Source organism: Dermochelys coriacea, chromosome 12 (assembly GCF_009764565.3).
Source record: "Dermochelys coriacea isolate rDerCor1 chromosome 12, rDerCor1.pri.v4, whole genome shotgun sequence".
Lineage (NCBI taxonomy): Eukaryota > Metazoa > Chordata > Testudines > Dermochelyidae > Dermochelys > Dermochelys coriacea.
Genome location: NC_050079.1, coordinates 9,468,548 through 9,487,309, shown reverse-complemented (window position 1 = coordinate 9,487,309; position 18,762 = coordinate 9,468,548). Strand labels below are relative to the sequence as shown.

The following is an 18,762-nucleotide window of genomic DNA, read 5'->3' as shown; positions in this document are numbered from 1 at the left end:
TAAAGGAGCTCAGTGACAGACACAGGGTAGAGGAGAGGCATAGGATACGCAAGCACAGCGATCAGCACAGAGTTAGTCACATATATACATGGACACGCAATCCCCAACAGGGACTGGCTATGGACTATTTTTAACTCCCTGCCCCCTACCCTAATTACAGAGTAAACCACTGAGCTGACCAAGTGCAACTTGAACTCACCTCTTTTCTCTGCCTTTGCTCTACAGTTACTAGCTAGTGCCACTGCTAGATAAGAGATGGAGCATAGAGGGCAGGGGAAGAGGGCAGTCTCACAGCAAAGAGACACTCTGTAGGACCTGAGAGGGACAGGGAGCGTGGGAGGAACAGGGGGAAAATACAGAAAGCCATTTGTTACCACTAGAGAAAGATTAAGCTACAGGATTTCTTAGCGCCACTAACGCAGAATCTTTGCCCAGTCCAGTGCACTAGTCAATCACTATACAGAAAGCCCTGGGATATTTACTTGTCACTTACCAGTTCCACAAGAACAGCTGCAGTGATCCCTCCAGCCTTATTGAAAGCCCATGGGAAATTAAGAAGTCCTGCTCCGAGAGATGACTTCAGCATAATAAAGACAGCCCCGGCAGAGGATAGGTTTGGGCTACCTGACTCCAGAGTAGGCTTGGCTAACAAGCCGATGCTCTCTCTAGCCAACTCCTCCATCTCTAAAAGGAAAGAGGGCTGGGTTTAATTGTCTCAGCGTGGACAGATCTATCTGACTAACAAGTCTCTGGAATAACAGCTCCTTGGGAAGGTGACTCCACTCACATAGCTCTAGAGCTGGATTCGGAGTAGCACATCTTCCTTCAAACAGTTTATTCCCTGCTTTGGCAAAGAACATTAAAATAAAAGGGGGGGCCTCAGAACTTTCACCCCCAATCACAGACCTGCAGGGGGAGGAATTGTGGGAAACCAGATTCTTCTCAACCAATCAAAGGTCAGAAGAATGTGAATCAATTAACTGAGCCAAGTTGTGTTCAGTCATTTCTCAGTGGCTCATTTAATTGGCAGTCTCTCTGGAGAGGATTAAACAGGAGCAAAGTAAGTGGCAAAGCTGTGTCAGATTCTGCAGAGAGGTGTGTGCAAAGATGAAGAACAAAGAAATGGGCTTTAGGGGAAAACCAGGGCCAAGTTTAATACGAGTGTTGTATCTTCTATGCAATCCAAACTAGTTGTCTACAGGTTAGAAAACAACCACCTGGGCCTGATCCATAGCTCACTGACACCTGTGGAAAGACCCACCCTATCCACTGATTTCACAGGATTTTTGTCAGATCTTATTGACCCCAGTTCAGCAAGTCCTGTAAGAACAGGCTTACCTTTAAATGTGTGCTGAAATGCTCTGCTGAATCAGGGCTTACGTGTATTGTTACTTTCCCTCTGTTGAATGACAAGGATTCTAAGCACCTCTGCTCTTTACTTAGCACAAGAGATGCCCAAAGGTACACAAAAACAAACTAATAGTCTTCTCCCCTGCCTCAGTTTCCTCACCACTGTGGAGTGTTCTCTGGGCTTGGGCAGAGCCTTCTGGGGTGTCCAGGATCCTTCCCCTACAGCTCAGGGCTTCTCTTCAGAAACATGGAGCCTTCTCTGACCTCGGCTAGTCCACAGGTAAACAGGATTCCCCTGCTAACCAAAGCCTTCCTCTCTCTCCAGCCCAAAGCTTTCTGTGTGGCTCAGTGAATCTTCCCCTGACCCACCCAGCTTCTGTGACTACTCAAGAATACCTGGGATTCTTTCTTGCAGGTCTGCGGATTTTCCACTATCACAGATACACTTTTAATCCTTTGGAAGAATACTAAACATACAATATCAAATTTCTCCAATGTTTCTTGGGTTTCTCAGCTCCGGGTTACAGTTTCATATCAAATCAGTGTTAATAACTAGATAAACAGACATAGCAGGCATATATAGAACAGAATTGTAGAATGTTGCAAATAAACATTTAATTAAGGATTTCCCTTATCCCCTTTTCATATTGAATCAACTTCCACATAAACTCTTTTCTACAGTATGGAGAAAATGGATACATGAGCCAGATTCTACTCTTCCTGGCCCAGTCCAGTGGCTTCAATAGAGTCACTCCAAATTCACACCAGTGAGACAGGAGAATCAGGCCCACTGTGCCCAGTCAAAGTCCACAGAACCAAGGGCCAGATTTGACCTCAGTTACATTGGAGTAAAGCCAGAATCATTCCAGGAAAGTCAATGGAAGTTGTCTATATTTACACATGGGTAACTGAGCAGAGAGTCTGATGCTCAGTGAGGCTAGTGGCTTCACTCAAACTCCTCTCAGATTAAACATCCCATCATGGTTGACATAGAATCCTGTTTTTCCCCCCAGCAATGGGACAATCTAATTCTCTCAAAAGCTGCGTGGAACTTAGAAAATGTCCCCACCAAAGGAAAGTGTTGATTTGCCCAGCAGAGTTTGTTCGGTCTCTTGTGAGCACTAAGCTAGGCACATGATCACCACTGCAGAGGAAGGGACTAACAAATGTATATGAGTCGTCATAGTGGCTGGTACACTTATCTCTGAGTCAATAGGCTGAGACTGCAAGTTCCCTGCCAGGACAGAGGCTCATCTTGGAATTTCCATTTCTGCAACTTACCCACAAATGGAAGTGGGTTTGCGAAACCGCTAGTGGCAGTGAACGGAGAGAGGGTGTTTAAGTAGCTGTGGTTATCTCGAATTTGGGCTGCTTTAGGGGTTGTCATTTCTGGTAAATGACCCATTTGGACTCATTCCTCTGGCCCGGGGGTCACGGCTGGAGGATCCATCAGGATTTCAGTAGCCGCCCATGTGCAATGAGGAAGTTCAAAGCTGCAGCTGTCAAGGAGAGTGCTTGTTGGCATTGTCAGCAGAGGCCAAGGATTGAGTAGCCATGAACAGTCAGCTCTCCTCATACGCCTCAGGGGTGGCCCCTTCTGCTCAGGGGGAGGCATGTTAGTGGGGCAATAGGGGCTGTTTGCACAGATGCTGTCCCGCTTTTATGCGCCTTAGGACTTCAGGCTCCATGGCTGCTCTACCTAGAATCTTTCATGAGCACTAATGGCCTAATCCTACATCCAGCCCCCAGTGCCAGGGCTGAACTCTGGGGATATCCAAGCAGGTAATCCCGCACTCTCTCTGTGGCTGTTACTGCATCAGCCTGCATATTGTTGCCCCTTGCAGAGTTGGGAGTACAACCAGCGGCCAATGGACTCAAGCAGCGATGGATGCACAAGCTCCTCACCCCATTCTGTTCCTTAACACCCCTCTGACAGCATTTCCCTGGAGTGGGGCTCCACACCTGGAATGTGCTCCCCATCAAGCCTCCACAGATCCTGCTCCCAAGGCATCAGAACAAGCGCACAAATTAAAAACTGGCGAAGTCCATTCAGCCAGAACTGTAACTCACGCAATCAATTTAGAAAGGAAAGAAATTTGTTGTTAAATAGCTTTGCCTTCGCCATCTAAATCCGAATGTTGGGGCATGCACTGGGCTAACAGACTGTTCAAAGGAAAGGGTTAATCCCGATGCATTACAGTGGACAATTTGGCCCTCATGTTATTTTAGCTAGGGTGATGCCTGGCTGCTTTGTCTTGATTCCTAGTTGCTTGTAACCAGGGTCTCCAAGGAAAGCACACCTTAGTGTAAATACCACGTGTGAATGACTCCCTGGGACAGTCTGACAGTCCCTCATTCATTTTATATTTCCCAAATATGTGACCTTCTGATCTCAGTAAGAAGGATAAAGAGACTTTAATCAGCTGCTCTAAGGAATTATGGATGGCTAATTGTGCCTGTCACCTCAATTATATCTTTGCAGCCTTTGGTGTTCGTAACTATTTAAAAGATCCTTTTTGGCCTTCATTAGCTGTACACAAAAGAATTCAGAAATAATTAACATGTATGATTTAGAAATTGGCCAGTGGGCTGTAAAATACCAGCCAGTGGGAAAGTCTTGCAATTCGGACCAGCGCTTTGATACGATTTCATTCTGGTCTCGAGGCTGTGGAAGGGTTTTGTAACCGTTCATTAGTGATGCTATGAGAAAATACAGCTTCCCCATTAGCACGGTAAGGCTTTCAGGAATCCCTTTAATTAAAATGCACACAAATCAGAGTGACAGGAGGACCAGTCAATCACTCCAGATGTCAGAGAAGACCAGAGCCAGAAGGCGAGATGAAGGATTGGGATGGCCAGAGTGCAGCCCACAAGACAAAAGAAGACACTCAGGTTTCTTCAGCATGGCTCTCAGCTGCTCTCTCAATATGAAGGGAGCTTCACAGAGGCAACAGGTTCCAGCATGGAACACTCCATCTTGCTCCCAGCAAGCTGGCTGCTCAAGATGGGACACTGCATGATGAGACAGGGCCCACCTCCATATCGTTAAGGAAGGCAGCTGCAGTCTGCTTTGGCATGCGCCGAGTGCCCTGCATTTTGTGGCAAAGCCCTGCCTCATGCTCCTTAAATCTTGCACGCCAGCATGGTTGTCCTGAACATGGCGTGGTTTCCCTGGTATCTATATCTCCTGGCACTGGAGCAGTAGGGTTGAGTGGCTATAGGCAATTCCTCCTCCCCCGGCCCTCAGTGTTATGGACTCTGGGCTCTGTGCAGTGAACATGCATATTTCTTCGGCGTGCAAGAATCAAAGCAGAAGAATGAAGAAGTTACATGAGTGGTGCCAGCTGTCAGTCCTGGATGCCTTATTCACCCCCGCCCTTCCTAATGGCAAGTTCAGTTCCCCCTGTACAACTAGAGATGGGAGTTTTACATCACTGGAAAAGAGCGATTCCCCAGCTTTCCAAAGGGGGACAAGCAGCGCTGCTAGCCTTAGATGGTCCAGAGCTACCATGCTGATAACACACAGATAGACAGCATGTGCTATCACATTCTGTCTATACAGGGAGGGGAGCAGCAGTCTCGTACCAATGATCCCTTTCTCCAGGACAATTCCTTCAGGCCCCAGCTGCCTTTCCTGTCTCATCCCCCTTCTCTAGTCAGCTGATCCATCACCTGTCTCCCCAGCCCCCAAAGCCATCCATCTTGTCTAGAAGTCCTCCATTGCTGCGGCCACGCTCGGGGCAGCTCTGCTCCGCTTGTCATTGGCAGTATTTTAGGCACTCTCATCTCTGCCTTGCTTCCCTGGTGGTGGAGACACTATATAAAGATGCAGTAAGGAAGCCCTGTGGAAATGCCTGTTCCCAGAAAGCTACAGAAATAAAGAACAGGATCAGTGGCTTGGCTTAGACACAACTGGGTTAGAAGATAGAGAGGGTATCGGAGAGGAAATGGGGAGCTGCACAGGAGGAAGGGCCAAGATCCACGGTCTTGGAGAAAATAAGGCTGACTGCGTAGATGATGGGATAGATGATAGGACAGGGAGCAGCCGTCACAAGGAGAATCGGGGCACAGATGAAGCAGGCTGCACAGTAAAGCAGAAGGACTGGGCCAAGGGGAAATTATGATAGCATCTAAAAATGGCTCAGGGTTTATGCAAAGAAAGTTCTATTAATGTTTTCCTGTAAATAACTTTCACAGCAGCTTTGATCCACTGACAGCCACAGACATGGTCGTTTTCTCAGGGACACACGGAGAAAGCCCTGCACTCTGGCATGGTGTCTTTAAGTCTGTACTCAGCAATGCCTCCATTTCTTGGTTCTGTGAACAGTTGCACCCTCTGGAGAGGCTGGTAACGTCTTCAAAGCGAATACTGAGCAGGAATGCCAGGAAGGGGAAGTGACTCTAAGCCTGGGAGGCTGCCAGCTGATGAAGTCATGTGACCTTATTTGCAAAAGGGTTGATCCACTGTAGCGTGGGCTGAGATCACCTGCCTGGTTCCCACATTCTGTGATCATCAAATAGCCCGGTTTGGAGGCAAAGATATTTTCACACAGTATTTATTCTGCTGGATTACGAGGTTATTACATTTTTTGCAGACCACCGTGTACGATAGCTATGAAAGCCAGCGGTATATACCACCAAGCAGGTTTGGATTTCTTTGCTACACTGATTTCCTTCCTGCCCTGGCTTCTGTTTTCCCACCAGTTGCTTTGGAGTAACTCATGCTAATAAGTAACACTGGAAGGCTAGTATGCTGCCATGATTGTTGAAAGCCAACACAGGTAGAAAGTAAACTGCAGTCTGCCCTTCTTAGGGATATCCATGACCTGCCAGATCAGATCAAACCAAGGTCCTGTCTCCAATACCTGTCTCCACTTCAGAGGAAGTGTCAAGAAACTGCAGAAGGCAGTTGTTAAGTAGCCTGCATCGTCAGTTGCTGGATTTGCGTGTGCTCTCTCTCTGTACCCGCCCTGCAGACCTCGCTAGTACCGCCCAGAAAGACGGCAGATTTGGTTCAGTGGTGAAGGCGCTCAGCCAGGTTTATTGCCCTCAAGACACACGACTAGCGCCCGGCCGACGGCACGGGGACACTAACACACAAGTGCCCAGTGGCAAGGATTCTGCTCAGTCAGCGGTGGGGACTCTCCACTGCCCCCTTACCCAGACAAAGACGTCCTTTCTGTGACCCTTCTTTTATACACAGATACAAACAAACTACGCATTACCATCTGACATGGTTAGTCTACATCCTGTACCTTTTGGTTTGAACAACATCCTGACCTTATCTCTTTGGGCACTACTCCATTATAAACAACAGAGCAAGGACTTGAAATCAGGATTAGTAGGCTCCAATTTCAATTGTGCTATAGACAAGTCGCTTAACCTGCTCATTCCTCAGTTTACCCATTTGTATAACCAGGGAGGCAGTGTGTTATATAGCATATAGGGTACTAGACTGGGATTCAGGACATGTGGGTTCTATTCCTAGGTCTCCCTGTGTGACGTTGGGAAAGCCATGTAACCGCTCTATCTCTCAGTTTCCCCATCTGTAAAATGAGGCAAACAATGCTTACCACCTTCATTTGGAAGCACTTTGAGTCTATAGATGAGAAGTGCTAAGTGGACAGTGGGGTTTTTTGTTTTTGTTTCTTGGACTAGATTGATCCACCCCTCCTGTCTTCCAACCTTCCTCAGAATCTACACTACCAGTGGTCACTACTGCCCTAGATAACACTCCTGAATGGAATGATGGATTATGTTCAATAAATACACTGTAAAAGCCAGAGAACAAAACAGTCACATTTCCTTGGTAAAAGAAGCCATTGTGAAATGAAGAAAACTACCCACCCACAGGCAAAACTTACAAGAGCCACCTCTGTGCTAAATAATAGAGCTCTAAAAGCCTTACTTGGAATACAGTGCAGGTCAAAGAATTAGTTCAGTTCACTCAGGAAAAAAAAAAAAAAAAATAAAAGAAGAGGAGACCTGGCAGCAGTCACACAGGAATCCTGGTTCTGTTGCTATTCAATTGGGAAGGGCCCATCTAGACACACCTTTTGTGCTGCTTTAACCATAGCAGTTTGAAACCAGTCTAGTTAGAATGGTACCACACCCCCTAGTGCAGATGCACTTATACCCCTATTAAGGTGCTTATACCAATATAGATTATTACTGCAAATTGAGGGAATAAGCCATACCAGTATTATTGTGTCCACACTAGCTTCTGTACTGGTTAAACTATTTCAGTTTAAAAATAAAGTCTCAAACCTAAACAAAATAGTTACATCAGTATAAAATGTCCCTGTAGACCAGGTCAGCATTATGTACACTGGCCTTAATTTCCATGTCTTCATAGAATCAGAGGGTGAAAAAGGACTGCAAGAATCATCTAGTCTAATCCCCAGTTAACTTCTTAACTGGCCAAGCAAATCAAGGTTTAACACTCAACTCGTTGGTATTTCTCTGTCTGACTACAATGTGATAACTCTTGAATGACACATCCAATCAATTCCACAATTTCTGGGAATGTTCTTGGCATCAATGGGCACAAACCTATCGATTTTGATGGGGAAAAAAATACAGGAATAGCAGAAGGGGGGAAATGGAGCCCTGGCATCTGGATAACCAGCAGCTTTAATCACCTCTAATGGTCTACAGCTCAAAGCAATGGTTGGTGGCAGCCATTAGCATCTTTCAGCAAAACAATACCCCACATTTTAGCTCTGTCCATGTCCTAGTTTAATTTAAAATGTTTACACACAGAGGAAAAAAGAGATGAGAAATGTGGGGGAAGAAGTGGCACTCACAGAGCCCCTGGCATGGGGTGAAAATAAGGAACCCTGGCATGGGGAGAAAGGGAAATGGGGAGGCACACAGAGCCTGTGGCATGGTAGAGAAGGGGGGAAAGGAGGCAAGGGGGGGAAGGGTTGAATGAGCGGAGAGAGTGGGAGACCCGGTATAGAAGGGGGAAATAGAAAGAAGGGGGAATTTTGGAGGTCACGCATATCCCCTGGTGTGGGAGAAAAGGGGGGAGCATAACATGTGGGGGAGGAAAAATTTGGAAGGCACACAGAGCCCCTGGCATGAGTGAGGGAGTTGAGGGGTAGGGAGTCCTTGAAATAGAGGAGAAGGAGATAGTTGGGGGAGGGGGGAATGCTCCTGGTGTGTCCAATGAGCTTAGCTTACAAAAGCAAGAAAGCATGCAACTGTCTAGTATTAAACATGGTTTAATGTTTTAACCTGAAGATTACTGCACTTCATTTACCTGATTTCACCTATTAACCATAATTATTTCCATACATAAGGAAAATCACTCCCCTAAAAGTTCTTGCAAGTTCTTAATAGATGTGATATCAATCAGAGACCAGGGGAGTGAGGTAATATCTCTTATTGAACCAACCTCTGTTGCTGAAAGAGAAGATTTTGAGCTACACAGAGCTCAAGTCTGATATCCATGCCATTGAAACTTTTAAGTCGAGCTTGTGACCTTTTTATTGATGAAAAGGGTTTTGTTGAAAAATGGTCTTTCTTCGATAAAAAAGTTCTGTGAAAAACTGTCATTGTAGAAAATTGTTATAATTTCTTGAAGGGGGGGAAAGGAGGAGGAAGGGGCAGGGGGAGAAGAACCGGCTTCCCCTCCAATCCCATCCATTGTTATTTATCAACATTTTTCTTTTACCCAAATCATAATTTTCAGGAAACAAAATAAAGTGTTGATATCAAAAGCATGATGAAAATGGCTAACAAAAACCACAAATAAAATTTATAAAAAACATTTCCATCTCCTTGCACCAGCTTTCAGATTCTAGCTCAAGATGTTTTAAGCATTTATATACTTTTTTTTTTAAATCTCTAAGTATCATCACACAGCGTTATAACATTTTGTCCTTCCAACAACAGACCTGGCATGACAATGAAGGTGCACAGCACCCGTTATTTTAGTGTCTGTGTGGGGGTAGCACTTGAGCCAAAATACTCAAAAATTGGCCCCTAAAGTCAGGCATAAATACTGATTGAGTCTATCATGGGGCAAAGCTTCCCCAGCTTCCAAACACTTGCTGCCAAGACCAGTTCCCTTTAAGAAGGTTTAATCTCTTTTCACACAGGCAAGTAAAAAAACAAACAAACAGTCTTTAAACTCACTCTTTGCTCTCAGGCTTTGGGGGCACCCCTCCCAGGGTCTCCAGTGCTTCTGCTTCCTGGCAGTTTCCCTCCAAGTTCTAGTCAGTTCTGGGAGCAGTAACCGCAGGTCTGTTTCCCTGAGCACCTTGCCCCTTGCTCCAGGGACTCACCAGAGGAGTTAGCTCTGCTCTGCCTCCCCTTCACCATACCGAGCCTGTCCCAATCATGTCCTTCCACCTCCACATTGCCTGCCCTCTGGCAGGACTTTATAGACCCAGGTGTAAACCAGTCCCCTTTAATTAGCTGGATTGGACTCATCTGCTCTGAGACAGGGGAGCTGGGTCCAGTGCTACTCACAGGAACCAGCTGCCAGCTTTCCACTGAACAGCTATAAAACAGTCAGAGTGTAGTTGCACCCGCTAGATTTCAAACATGTAATTTTTTTAATCAGGCTGTTTCCCTCCCTCCCCAGTTATAGGCAAGTCTTTTTATTGTACAATTTTAGCTCAGCTACAGCAATAGAGATGGAGTTGGATCTTTTCATCACAGTTCCCACAGGGAGCTTGGTGCATCAGCTATTTATAATTGCATTGGCTTGAAATTTGGTATGTAAAGTGTCAGCCCAATTAGAAATTATTTTACAGAACATCTTTCCCATTGGTTAAGCTGTTTAACCTGGGCTCTAATGCTGGCTAAGCCAGTGACTCACTGTGTAACCTTTGACAAGTCCCCTGACCTTTCTGTTCCTCAGTCAACCCAGCTGGAAAATTAGGTAAAAAGCAAGGTCTGGGGTTGAGGGAAATTGGTGCCTCTGAGCCGAGATCTTTTGGGCAAATACATTACAAAATTTTGCGTTCTGAACATAGCGCAGCAATGACAAGTTGCTGACATGGTTTGAGAGTTACATTAAAATGTCTGGCTTTAAAAAGATAACCTAGCTAAAACTAAAGCAACAAACTATACTGATGACTGGTTGTAACTTTAGTACCCACTATCCCAAAGTATATTTTGCCTTTAAAAGATATTGGATATACACAGTAGCAATTCATTATCCCGGGAGCTTGCATTCTTATGGGCCACTTGTCCATGTATAACCCAATATCCAATTGAAATGAGCAATAGAGATAAAAAGAATGTCTGCTGAAATAGCTGTTGTCACACACTCTTGACTAAAGATTCAGGGCATTGCCATCTGGACTACGAGATCATGATTTGTAAAGCGCTCTAACGTGTTGCACTCTAACTGCTCTGTATCTAGTGCACTGTTAACATAGTCCTATTTGAAATAGGATTACATCAACACAAACTAGGTCCCTTTCAGTTTGCACCAGCAGGGTCTACATAGGGTAGTTAGCACGTAACACATTAGAGCACTCTACAAATCACAGCCCTGTAGTCTGGACTGCAGCACCGTGTAGACAAGACATCTGATGTCACAGTTGTGATGTGCTTGTTAGCAGGAGGTAACATGTTACAGAAGTCACACCTCTTACCGTGAAAGACAGCATTTCCAGTCCTTGTGCGATTGCTCATTTTCACGAGGAAGCTTGTCAGATCATCTATTAAGATGTGAAATATTTCTTAAATGTAAACTGCAAAATTAAAATTGATCATTTCAGGCACAGTGTGTCTATCCTCATCAGTCCAAGAGGGGACATTGAACAGAGAAAAATATAGCAGCTCATCTTTTAAAAAAAAAAAAAATAATACTTTTCCTGGCTTTGAAAGTCTCCTGCCACAGATGGGATCTCCAAAGGGCAAGTTGCTGTGACCTCACTGAAACAAAGTCTCATTGCAACAGATAGTATCTGTGAGTTCACAGAACAAAGCACTCTGGGGACACCAGCAAGTGGCAAGAATTATTTCAGACAGGGCTGCTGGGGAAGCAGGGAGAAAGTATTTTTAAGAGGGTAGTTAAAATGCATTACTGTGTTGAAAGCAAAGGCATTCAGCACTCAGATCTGTACTTCACTTGATTTTCATTAGTTTGCCTTTAAGATGGCACATACTTAGTTCACGGTTGGTAGTAATCTTACTTACCTCTTAGCCAGATCATAGGTTCAAGTCTCATCTCTGGAGATTTAGGCTCAGTCTAGATGACAACACAAAGAAGTGTAGTAACACTAGGAAGCTGCTGCCTGGTTGGAGCTAGTTTTTCCCCAACTTTTGGTGCCACTCAGGTTTAAGATCCCATGACACTTACTGTAAGAGCAAAAGGATAACCTTAGGTGTCCTAGCAAACATTCACACTCTCAAAACAAGTTCAAACATCCAAGGCACTCTGAGAGCTATTGCTGAGCAGTGAACAGCTCTCACATTTCCAGAAACAGTGCTACAGGTATGTGCAACTCGGCACACAGAAATGGTGTTTTTTTGCAACCACATTTAGATCTGTCTCTACTAGGCAGAATATGTCTATACACAACCATGAAAGAGAACCAGGCAGTAAAAACAGCATTAAAAGAAAGCAGTATTCGGCTGGAATCTCCCCTCACCAGCAGTTAGCTGACAAAGTTCAGCTTCCCTTTCGGGAATATGAGCAAAACCAAAGCAGAGAGTTTTTTCACTTCAGGTTATGAGTATTATTTCTTTCCAGTAATGCCGCCCCCCACTTTAGTAGGTGCACTGGCAGCAAAGTCCCTGCCCAGAAAACATCACAGATAAAGAATAGACAGGTAACAGAAGAAGAACAACAGACAGAGATAAATTAGTAGCTCTATCTATATGTTAAATAATTAAGAAATGTAAACAAGACCTAAATTATTCCTCAACTGTGACACTGTTAGCCAACAACTTTCCCATAGGCATCACAGACACAGATTGCAGGAGGGGCACAAATGTGGAGAATGATTTTATAAAATTATAAATAGGTAAAAATCAGTCAGACTCACTCTGGAGATTAGGCCAGGAAATGCAGCTTCCTCTCAGGTTGTATCCAGGTTGCCCCACCTCCTTCCTGCAGTTGCTGCATGCCAGCTGTACCCTATATTTTAATGAACCTCAGCTGCATCTACTTTCCAACCACTTAATCCTTGACAGTTTGATTCCATCCTCTGCAGATAAAAATGTGTTGTGGGTTTTGTCCCTGCCTGGGCAACCGGCCTAGGGAGTCTTTGTCAGGATATTAAAGCTTTAATAGATTACCCTGTAATTAGGTAAACAATTTCTTCCCAGGTCTGCTAATTACCAAAGCATTTAAGCTGGGGCTTGCTCCCTCATGAGCATCTTTTCTTGTTTGAGCTCATGGTAAAACCAGAATGCTAATTTAATCCATCACTAACATTTCTAGCATCAAGCAGAAGGAAGAGCTCAAGCTGGGGGCTCTTATTTCAATAAGGGTTCAATAATAGCAAAAGTGATGACCAACAGAGTGCTGCATAATTTTTAAAGTTTACTTGCGTGCTTAAACCCTCTGTACAAAAGGAATCAGGCTGAGAAATTAGATGTTTGGGCCCTGATCCTGTAAACAGTGACTCATGCTTAATTGGGTTCCATGGCCCTGCTCACATACCTGTGCTTAACTTTATGCACAAGCATTTGCTGGATCAGGACCTTTAAGACTTTATGCCCTTTGGGGTAGGGATTGCCTTTTCATTATATACAAGTACCTACCACAACAGGGTCTCGCTTTCATATGAGGCCTCTAGGTGCTACTGCAGTAGAGATAATAAATTAAATACAAAGACCATCTGTTATGACATCAATCTTATTTCCGAGTACCACAACTCATATAGTCTAGAGCAGGTCATTCTGAAGAAATTCTGAGATTCTGAAATTTGGGTTTGTCCTGAATCAAGACAAAAAGTGAAAATCTCAGCGTTTTTTACAAAATGATTAATAAAATATTTCATTTTGACCTTATTGAAAAGTTTCCTTTCAGTAAGGTCAAACATTTCAACTTTTAGATTATATTAGAGTTTAATATAACAAGTCAATGATAAAGAAAAAATGAAATGCTTCGATAATTTTCTGTACAAACTGTCAACAAAATCACTGTTTCCACAAAAATATTTCAATTTCATCAAATCAGCATTTCCCAATGCAAAACTGTTCCATCAGAAAATTTTCAAACAGCTGTTCTATAGGCCCCTCAGACCAATGACATTTTGTATGTATCTAGCACCTGTCTTCTACAGATCTCAAAGCATGTTATTTGTATTACCATAGTGCCTGGGGACCCCAGTCTACGATGAGGACCCCATTGAGCTAGGCACAAAACAAATGTGGAATAAGAGACAGTCTCTGCCCTGAAGAGTTTACAATCTAAATAAAAACGAGTTAAGCCTCACAACAGCCCCACAGGGATAGATAATATTCCTATTTTACAGACAGATTAACAGAATCCGAGTGCCTTGTTTGCCCAGTGTCACACAACGAGTCATGCAAGAGCAAGAAACAGAACCCAAGCTCTCTGTTTCCTGCTCCAAAACTGGAGAACAATGGTTAAAATGCTACACCAATCGATGCAAGGCCACTTGTCATAACCTTCTCTAAAACTCTGGGGTTTTATATTGGTATAACTATTTTGGCTGGGGTGTGTGTGATTTTTTACCAATATAGTTATACCAGGACAATCACTAGTGAGGACCCAGTTTATACTGCTATAAAGGTGTCTTATAGTTTATTCCCCTTCTGTACAGGAATAGCTATGCTAGTACAAACCACCTAACCAGCATAACTTTGTCCACACTAGGAGGGCATGGCTGTACCACTCTTTGTTTTAAAATCAATCAGTATTAAAATGCTTCCAAGATTGGAGGCTGAGATCATAACAGCTAGGCAGAACAGCTGATTTCAGTGAGACCAGGGAGCTCGAGAAAGCATGCTGCCTCTCACAAGGAGGAAGAGGAGATCTGGGTATCCTGTATTTGTGAGGAGTCCAGGAGCAGTCTACAGCTGTGTTATACTTTGACAATGGATGCTGGTATGGTGTTCGCTGTCATTTCTTTTATTATCTGTACTACAGTAAGTAAAACTCAATTAAAAACTCTGCCCCACAGCCCTGAGGATGATCCCACACATCCTCTCTTAAACATGTCTTCTTACACCTCTTTTCTTACCGAGACAATAGAAAGGTCCACGTCCAACTCCAGTCTCAAAGCAGAAATCAGATTTAGCAAGTAGCCTCATACTGGGGAAAAATTATCATTAACTTGCACTCTAAGAAGATGATACTCTCTCAAAAAAAAATACTTCCTATATTTTTAGCCTACATAATGACAAACATCTTAGATTAAACTAAACCTTTCAATGCTTACCTTTAAAGTAGTCCTTGCCTTGTTGTCTGCTCATACTGGAAGGAGTTTCTTTGTATGGACATTGTCCAATCCGTTCTTTCTGTAAAGCTGTATTTTTATTGCAGAGGTGGGAGCTCTGAACCATTTCTCCAATAGGTAGGTATATTTTAACAACAGCAAGAGTGTTAATCAAGTGTATGTCATACAGCCAGGTGCACTGTGTGGTTGGGCCTTAATTCTAACTGGTACCAAAAACAGTAGACCATAAATTAGAAAGAACAAAACTTCCACACAGTCAAGGTTTCAGTTTGGCTGTTTACCTCAGTTACCATATGGTTAGATCCTATGCACACTACAGATTGTTAACTGAGTTGTTAACTTGAGACAGCATATTGTAGCAAAGTCTCCTGGTGTGCTTTTGTGATTCAGGGCTCGTCTACATGAACATCTCTGGTTTGCACGAACAATCAGTTTGTGGCAAGGTGGGATGTGAATCTACTCCACACTAGCCTGTGCACATTAACTGTCTGTATGGACCTGCTGATACACATTATTAGCTCATTAATGTGCCTTCATCTAGTCCCATTTCAAAGGGGACTAGACGATTAACACACTGTTAATGCACATGGACAGAATCCACACAGACAGTCCATGTCAGCCTAGTGTGGGATGGAGTCACACCCTAGTTTCCTGAATACTGACTGTTCATGCAGACAAACCCTGGCTCTATAACATTAAACTGAATTTTCAGAAGATAACAAACGTGTGAGGCTGTCAGGTTAAATACTTAAAAGCAGAAACCCCAGTTTTATGACACTGCTCACTAATATGCAAAATGGCAGGCTGAGAGATTGGGGCGGAAAGAACATAAAATGGGCATCATAATTACTCTCCAGGCTGGCCTGGGAAAGAACAATTACTGGGCACATTTTTTTCAGCTTCATATAGATAACATATTTATTGAAAATTTGCTCCACCAACAATGGTGAAATCATGACCAAAAATTACAAAACATCATGGTGTTTGGCTTTATAAAAATAAACTAATGGATATGTCTCGTTGATTTGTACCAGTTTCCCTCCAATTTCAGTTTCTCTTACATCGTTAAAGGAGTACGATGTAATTTCTACTCTTTGTCACAATACAGTATTACAAAATTGCATTCCATCTGAAAAAAATGATTTTGCTTCCAAATAGCAGAGGTCCTTAAAGTGACTTTTCTCCCCCTCCCCCAAAATAAATATAGAAAATACCCTTTACAAACAAATTTTAGTTTGGTCAGTTGGGGGGAGGGGAAAAAAAAAGGGTCCTTTTCCCCCTCTTGTAGCGACTGAGCAGGCTTTTAAACAGTGTTCCAAGTCTTTGGTGAGGTTAGCTCCTGAAAATCGTAGTTTTATGTATATACGATCAAAAGTCCCTTTTGTCAGAAGCCAAAGACTATGAGATGATGTCACACGTGAATCACTGGTTACGATCACCATATATGATGCATCTTCATCAGGAGCGACCACCTGTCCAATAAAGCAGCCAATAAGAGAAGGACATCTTTGGCAAGCATGGTCTGTCAAACGGAAGGCGTCTTTGGTGGATGAACTTGTTGTATAAGTTGTGGTCGCTTGACTCTTGGTTTCCGTCTCTTTGGCCTGCTCTTAGCTTTGTTGATCTGCACCACAAAGAATGCAAGAACCACCATTGCACCAAGGAAAGCAAAGACAGGTATTGTCTGTCCCACATCCTGGTTATAGCGGCCAGGCATTATACCTGTCAGAGGAAGTGGTGGAGAAAGAGAACTATTAAGAACTGTATGTGTTTGTATGTATGCATTTACATTCTTTATCTACAGAAAATTCCATACAGTAATTATTCTTAATTAAAGCATAGACCAATTCACTCAGATTACATTTTTAAAAGGCAGATTAATAAACGCAGAGCAACTAGTGCAGAAGAGGAGGATCGAGAAATCTGCAAGAGAATACAAGAGATTTCATCCGGAGCTAGTTTTGACAAATGAAGACTAGCTTGCATCTGTATATAATTTTTCCCCAGAGATAGCAATGTCTTGCCTCTTATCAAAAGAAAAAGCAAGCTTAAAAAAAAACAACCCACCTTAACCTTAAATTTACTATCCGATATATATTTTAAATGGAAACAATTCATTAACTACAAATTCTGATGCAGTGAAAGGATGGGTTTTGCACTCAGCTCAAGCTGGTGTAGAGAGATGAACAGAAGGACAATTTTGGGCTAGGTTGTTTTTTTTTATACCCTTAGTTCTAGAACCCGGGAACTGAAGACTGTGTGTGTACTCCACCAACAGCAAACTGCTTTGAAATGGGCTCTTTCAGGGCATATGATGTCACGCTGAAGGCAAATCCCATACACTATATTCAAACTGAAGACTCTGCTAACTACTCTACAATTCCTCACCAGCACCTCTTTCCCAAACCACAATTCATGCAAACTATCTTGGAGTCAATTTTCAAGTCGGTGCACTCGGTTCTTTTTATCTTAACGGGAGCTGCTATCCACAAATTTTGAGTACAAAACAGACACCAAAATATGATTTAAAAGGCTCCTCTATAGACTATCAACATCCAGCAGCTAGCACCCAGGCAAAATAATCTAGGCACTGCAAAGAGCACTTATCATATAAAGTCTGATTTCTACTTCGGTACATTGTGGTCAATGGGTATTTCAGCAGAAAAAGGTCGAAGATAATCTATTTTTACTTATGTAAAAAGGGTCTTTTCTGATTTGAGAGGCACCACTAGTTTCCAGTGGAGGCCCAGGACAGGGTGAATGCCAATGAACATGGTACAGTTAACATAATATGTTACAGAAAACTAGACTACTGTGAATTTTTACAGTATCAGATTCTGTATGTGTTTGCTTAAGCTATACTAAATGTTTGCTGCTGTTTCAGTTCTATGGGTGAAGAGTTCGTCCTAGTAGTTGCATATTATGAAAATGCTTAACATTAATTGCATTACATAACATAGCATGAAGTCACTGAATGACAGTTAAGAATATACTTACAAAATCTATTAAAGTGCATACAATTTCAAAAGTACCCCAAGCATATCCAGTTGCATTCAGATCACCTTATTTTATGGTAGGTAACATAAAGATCTATTATGATACTAGTTAAATCTTAAAAATAGCATCTACTTGTTAAATTTTAAAAGTCAATATTGAATTGTTTCTAGCCCTATACTGAAGGTAGTAAAACTCATGAACAGCAATTCCTACACAATCTGAAAGCCACAAAGTCATTACAAACAACTGTCAGTATTACTTTGCCTCCAATTAGCCATCTTTATTAACATTCACTACAAGCTTATTTTGAACAAATCACAAAACTTACAAAAGTTAGTTTTAATTTTCAACACAAACTTTTTATACTGTGGCAGTCACTGACATTTCTGAGCGCTTTAAACATTTTTAAGAAATCATGTAAAATCTCTGCGTCTCTCTGCCCCCCAGGCAGATTGATATTTACCTCCTGGAATGTCCCATGCTCCACTTTCTCCTGGGGATAATGGTCTTACTTGGGGTCGGTTCTGTCGAAAGCTGGGTAAAGCCACTTTATCCAAATCAATTGACAATAATTTTTGATGTTTCCAAAGGTTGCTGGAAGAAATTAAAATATAAAAGCATTTACACATTGGTCCAAGAAGTCCAAAGAATTCTGCAGAAATGTTATACATTTAATTATATAACATTACATAAAAATGTATAAAAATTATATAAAAAGATAATCTGAATCAATAAATAATTCACTAAATTGGGTGCACAGATTACTTACTGTGCAATTAATTTTATTGGTTTCAAAGTTCACAAAATCATAAAATTCAAATCAAATGCTGTAGATATGAAGTCTGTTAGGTATCTACTTACCTAAAAATTTATTTCTTGGGGTAGCCTACCAAAAGTTACTCACAATGGTAGTGGACCATTAATAGATATATTGGTTTGTCTACCTCTAAACTACCAACAGATGACACACTTGAAAGTAGAGTTAATCAAAAAGTGATTTAGAAATATTTCTCTGATA

At 42.6% G+C, this 18,762-nt stretch overlaps 2 protein-coding genes across 10 annotated transcripts in view; both read right to left on the bottom strand.

The window, feature by feature from the left end:
* Positions 1 to 13,256, bottom strand: part of SLC38A8 (solute carrier family 38 member 8) — a 34,543-nt gene extending 21,287 nt beyond the window's left edge. Inside the window, exons 1-4 of one of the 4 annotated variants that reach the window (XM_038368796.2) lie at positions 12,363 to 12,975; positions 11,512 to 11,673; positions 10,965 to 11,030; positions 494 to 684 (exon numbers count right to left, since the gene is read on the bottom strand). In XM_038368796.2, coding sequence (XP_038224724.1) covers positions 494 to 684; positions 10,965 to 11,030; positions 11,512 to 11,542 — 288 coding nt within the window. In that variant the 5' untranslated portion in view covers positions 11,543 to 11,673; positions 12,363 to 12,975. Of the gene's footprint in view, positions 1 to 493; positions 685 to 10,964; positions 11,031 to 11,511; positions 11,674 to 12,362; positions 12,976 to 13,083 lie in introns of those variants that run through there. The other 3 variants (XM_038368793.2, XM_043495045.1, XM_038368801.2) reach the window with 3 other exon arrangements.
* A 2,380-nt stretch (positions 13,257 to 15,636) lies between these two features.
* MBTPS1 (membrane bound transcription factor peptidase, site 1) overlaps positions 15,637 to 18,762 on the bottom strand; it is a 50,659-nt gene continuing 47,533 nt past the window's right edge. For all 6 annotated transcript variants that reach the window (XM_038368562.2, XM_043495041.1, XM_038368565.2 and 3 more), the window contains exons 22-23: positions 18,208 to 18,338; positions 15,637 to 16,469 (exon numbers count right to left, since the gene is read on the bottom strand). In XM_038368562.2, the coding sequence (XP_038224490.1) occupies positions 16,273 to 16,469; positions 18,208 to 18,338 (328 nt within the window). In that variant the 3' untranslated portion in view covers positions 15,637 to 16,272. The remainder of the gene's footprint in view (positions 16,470 to 18,207; positions 18,339 to 18,762) is intronic.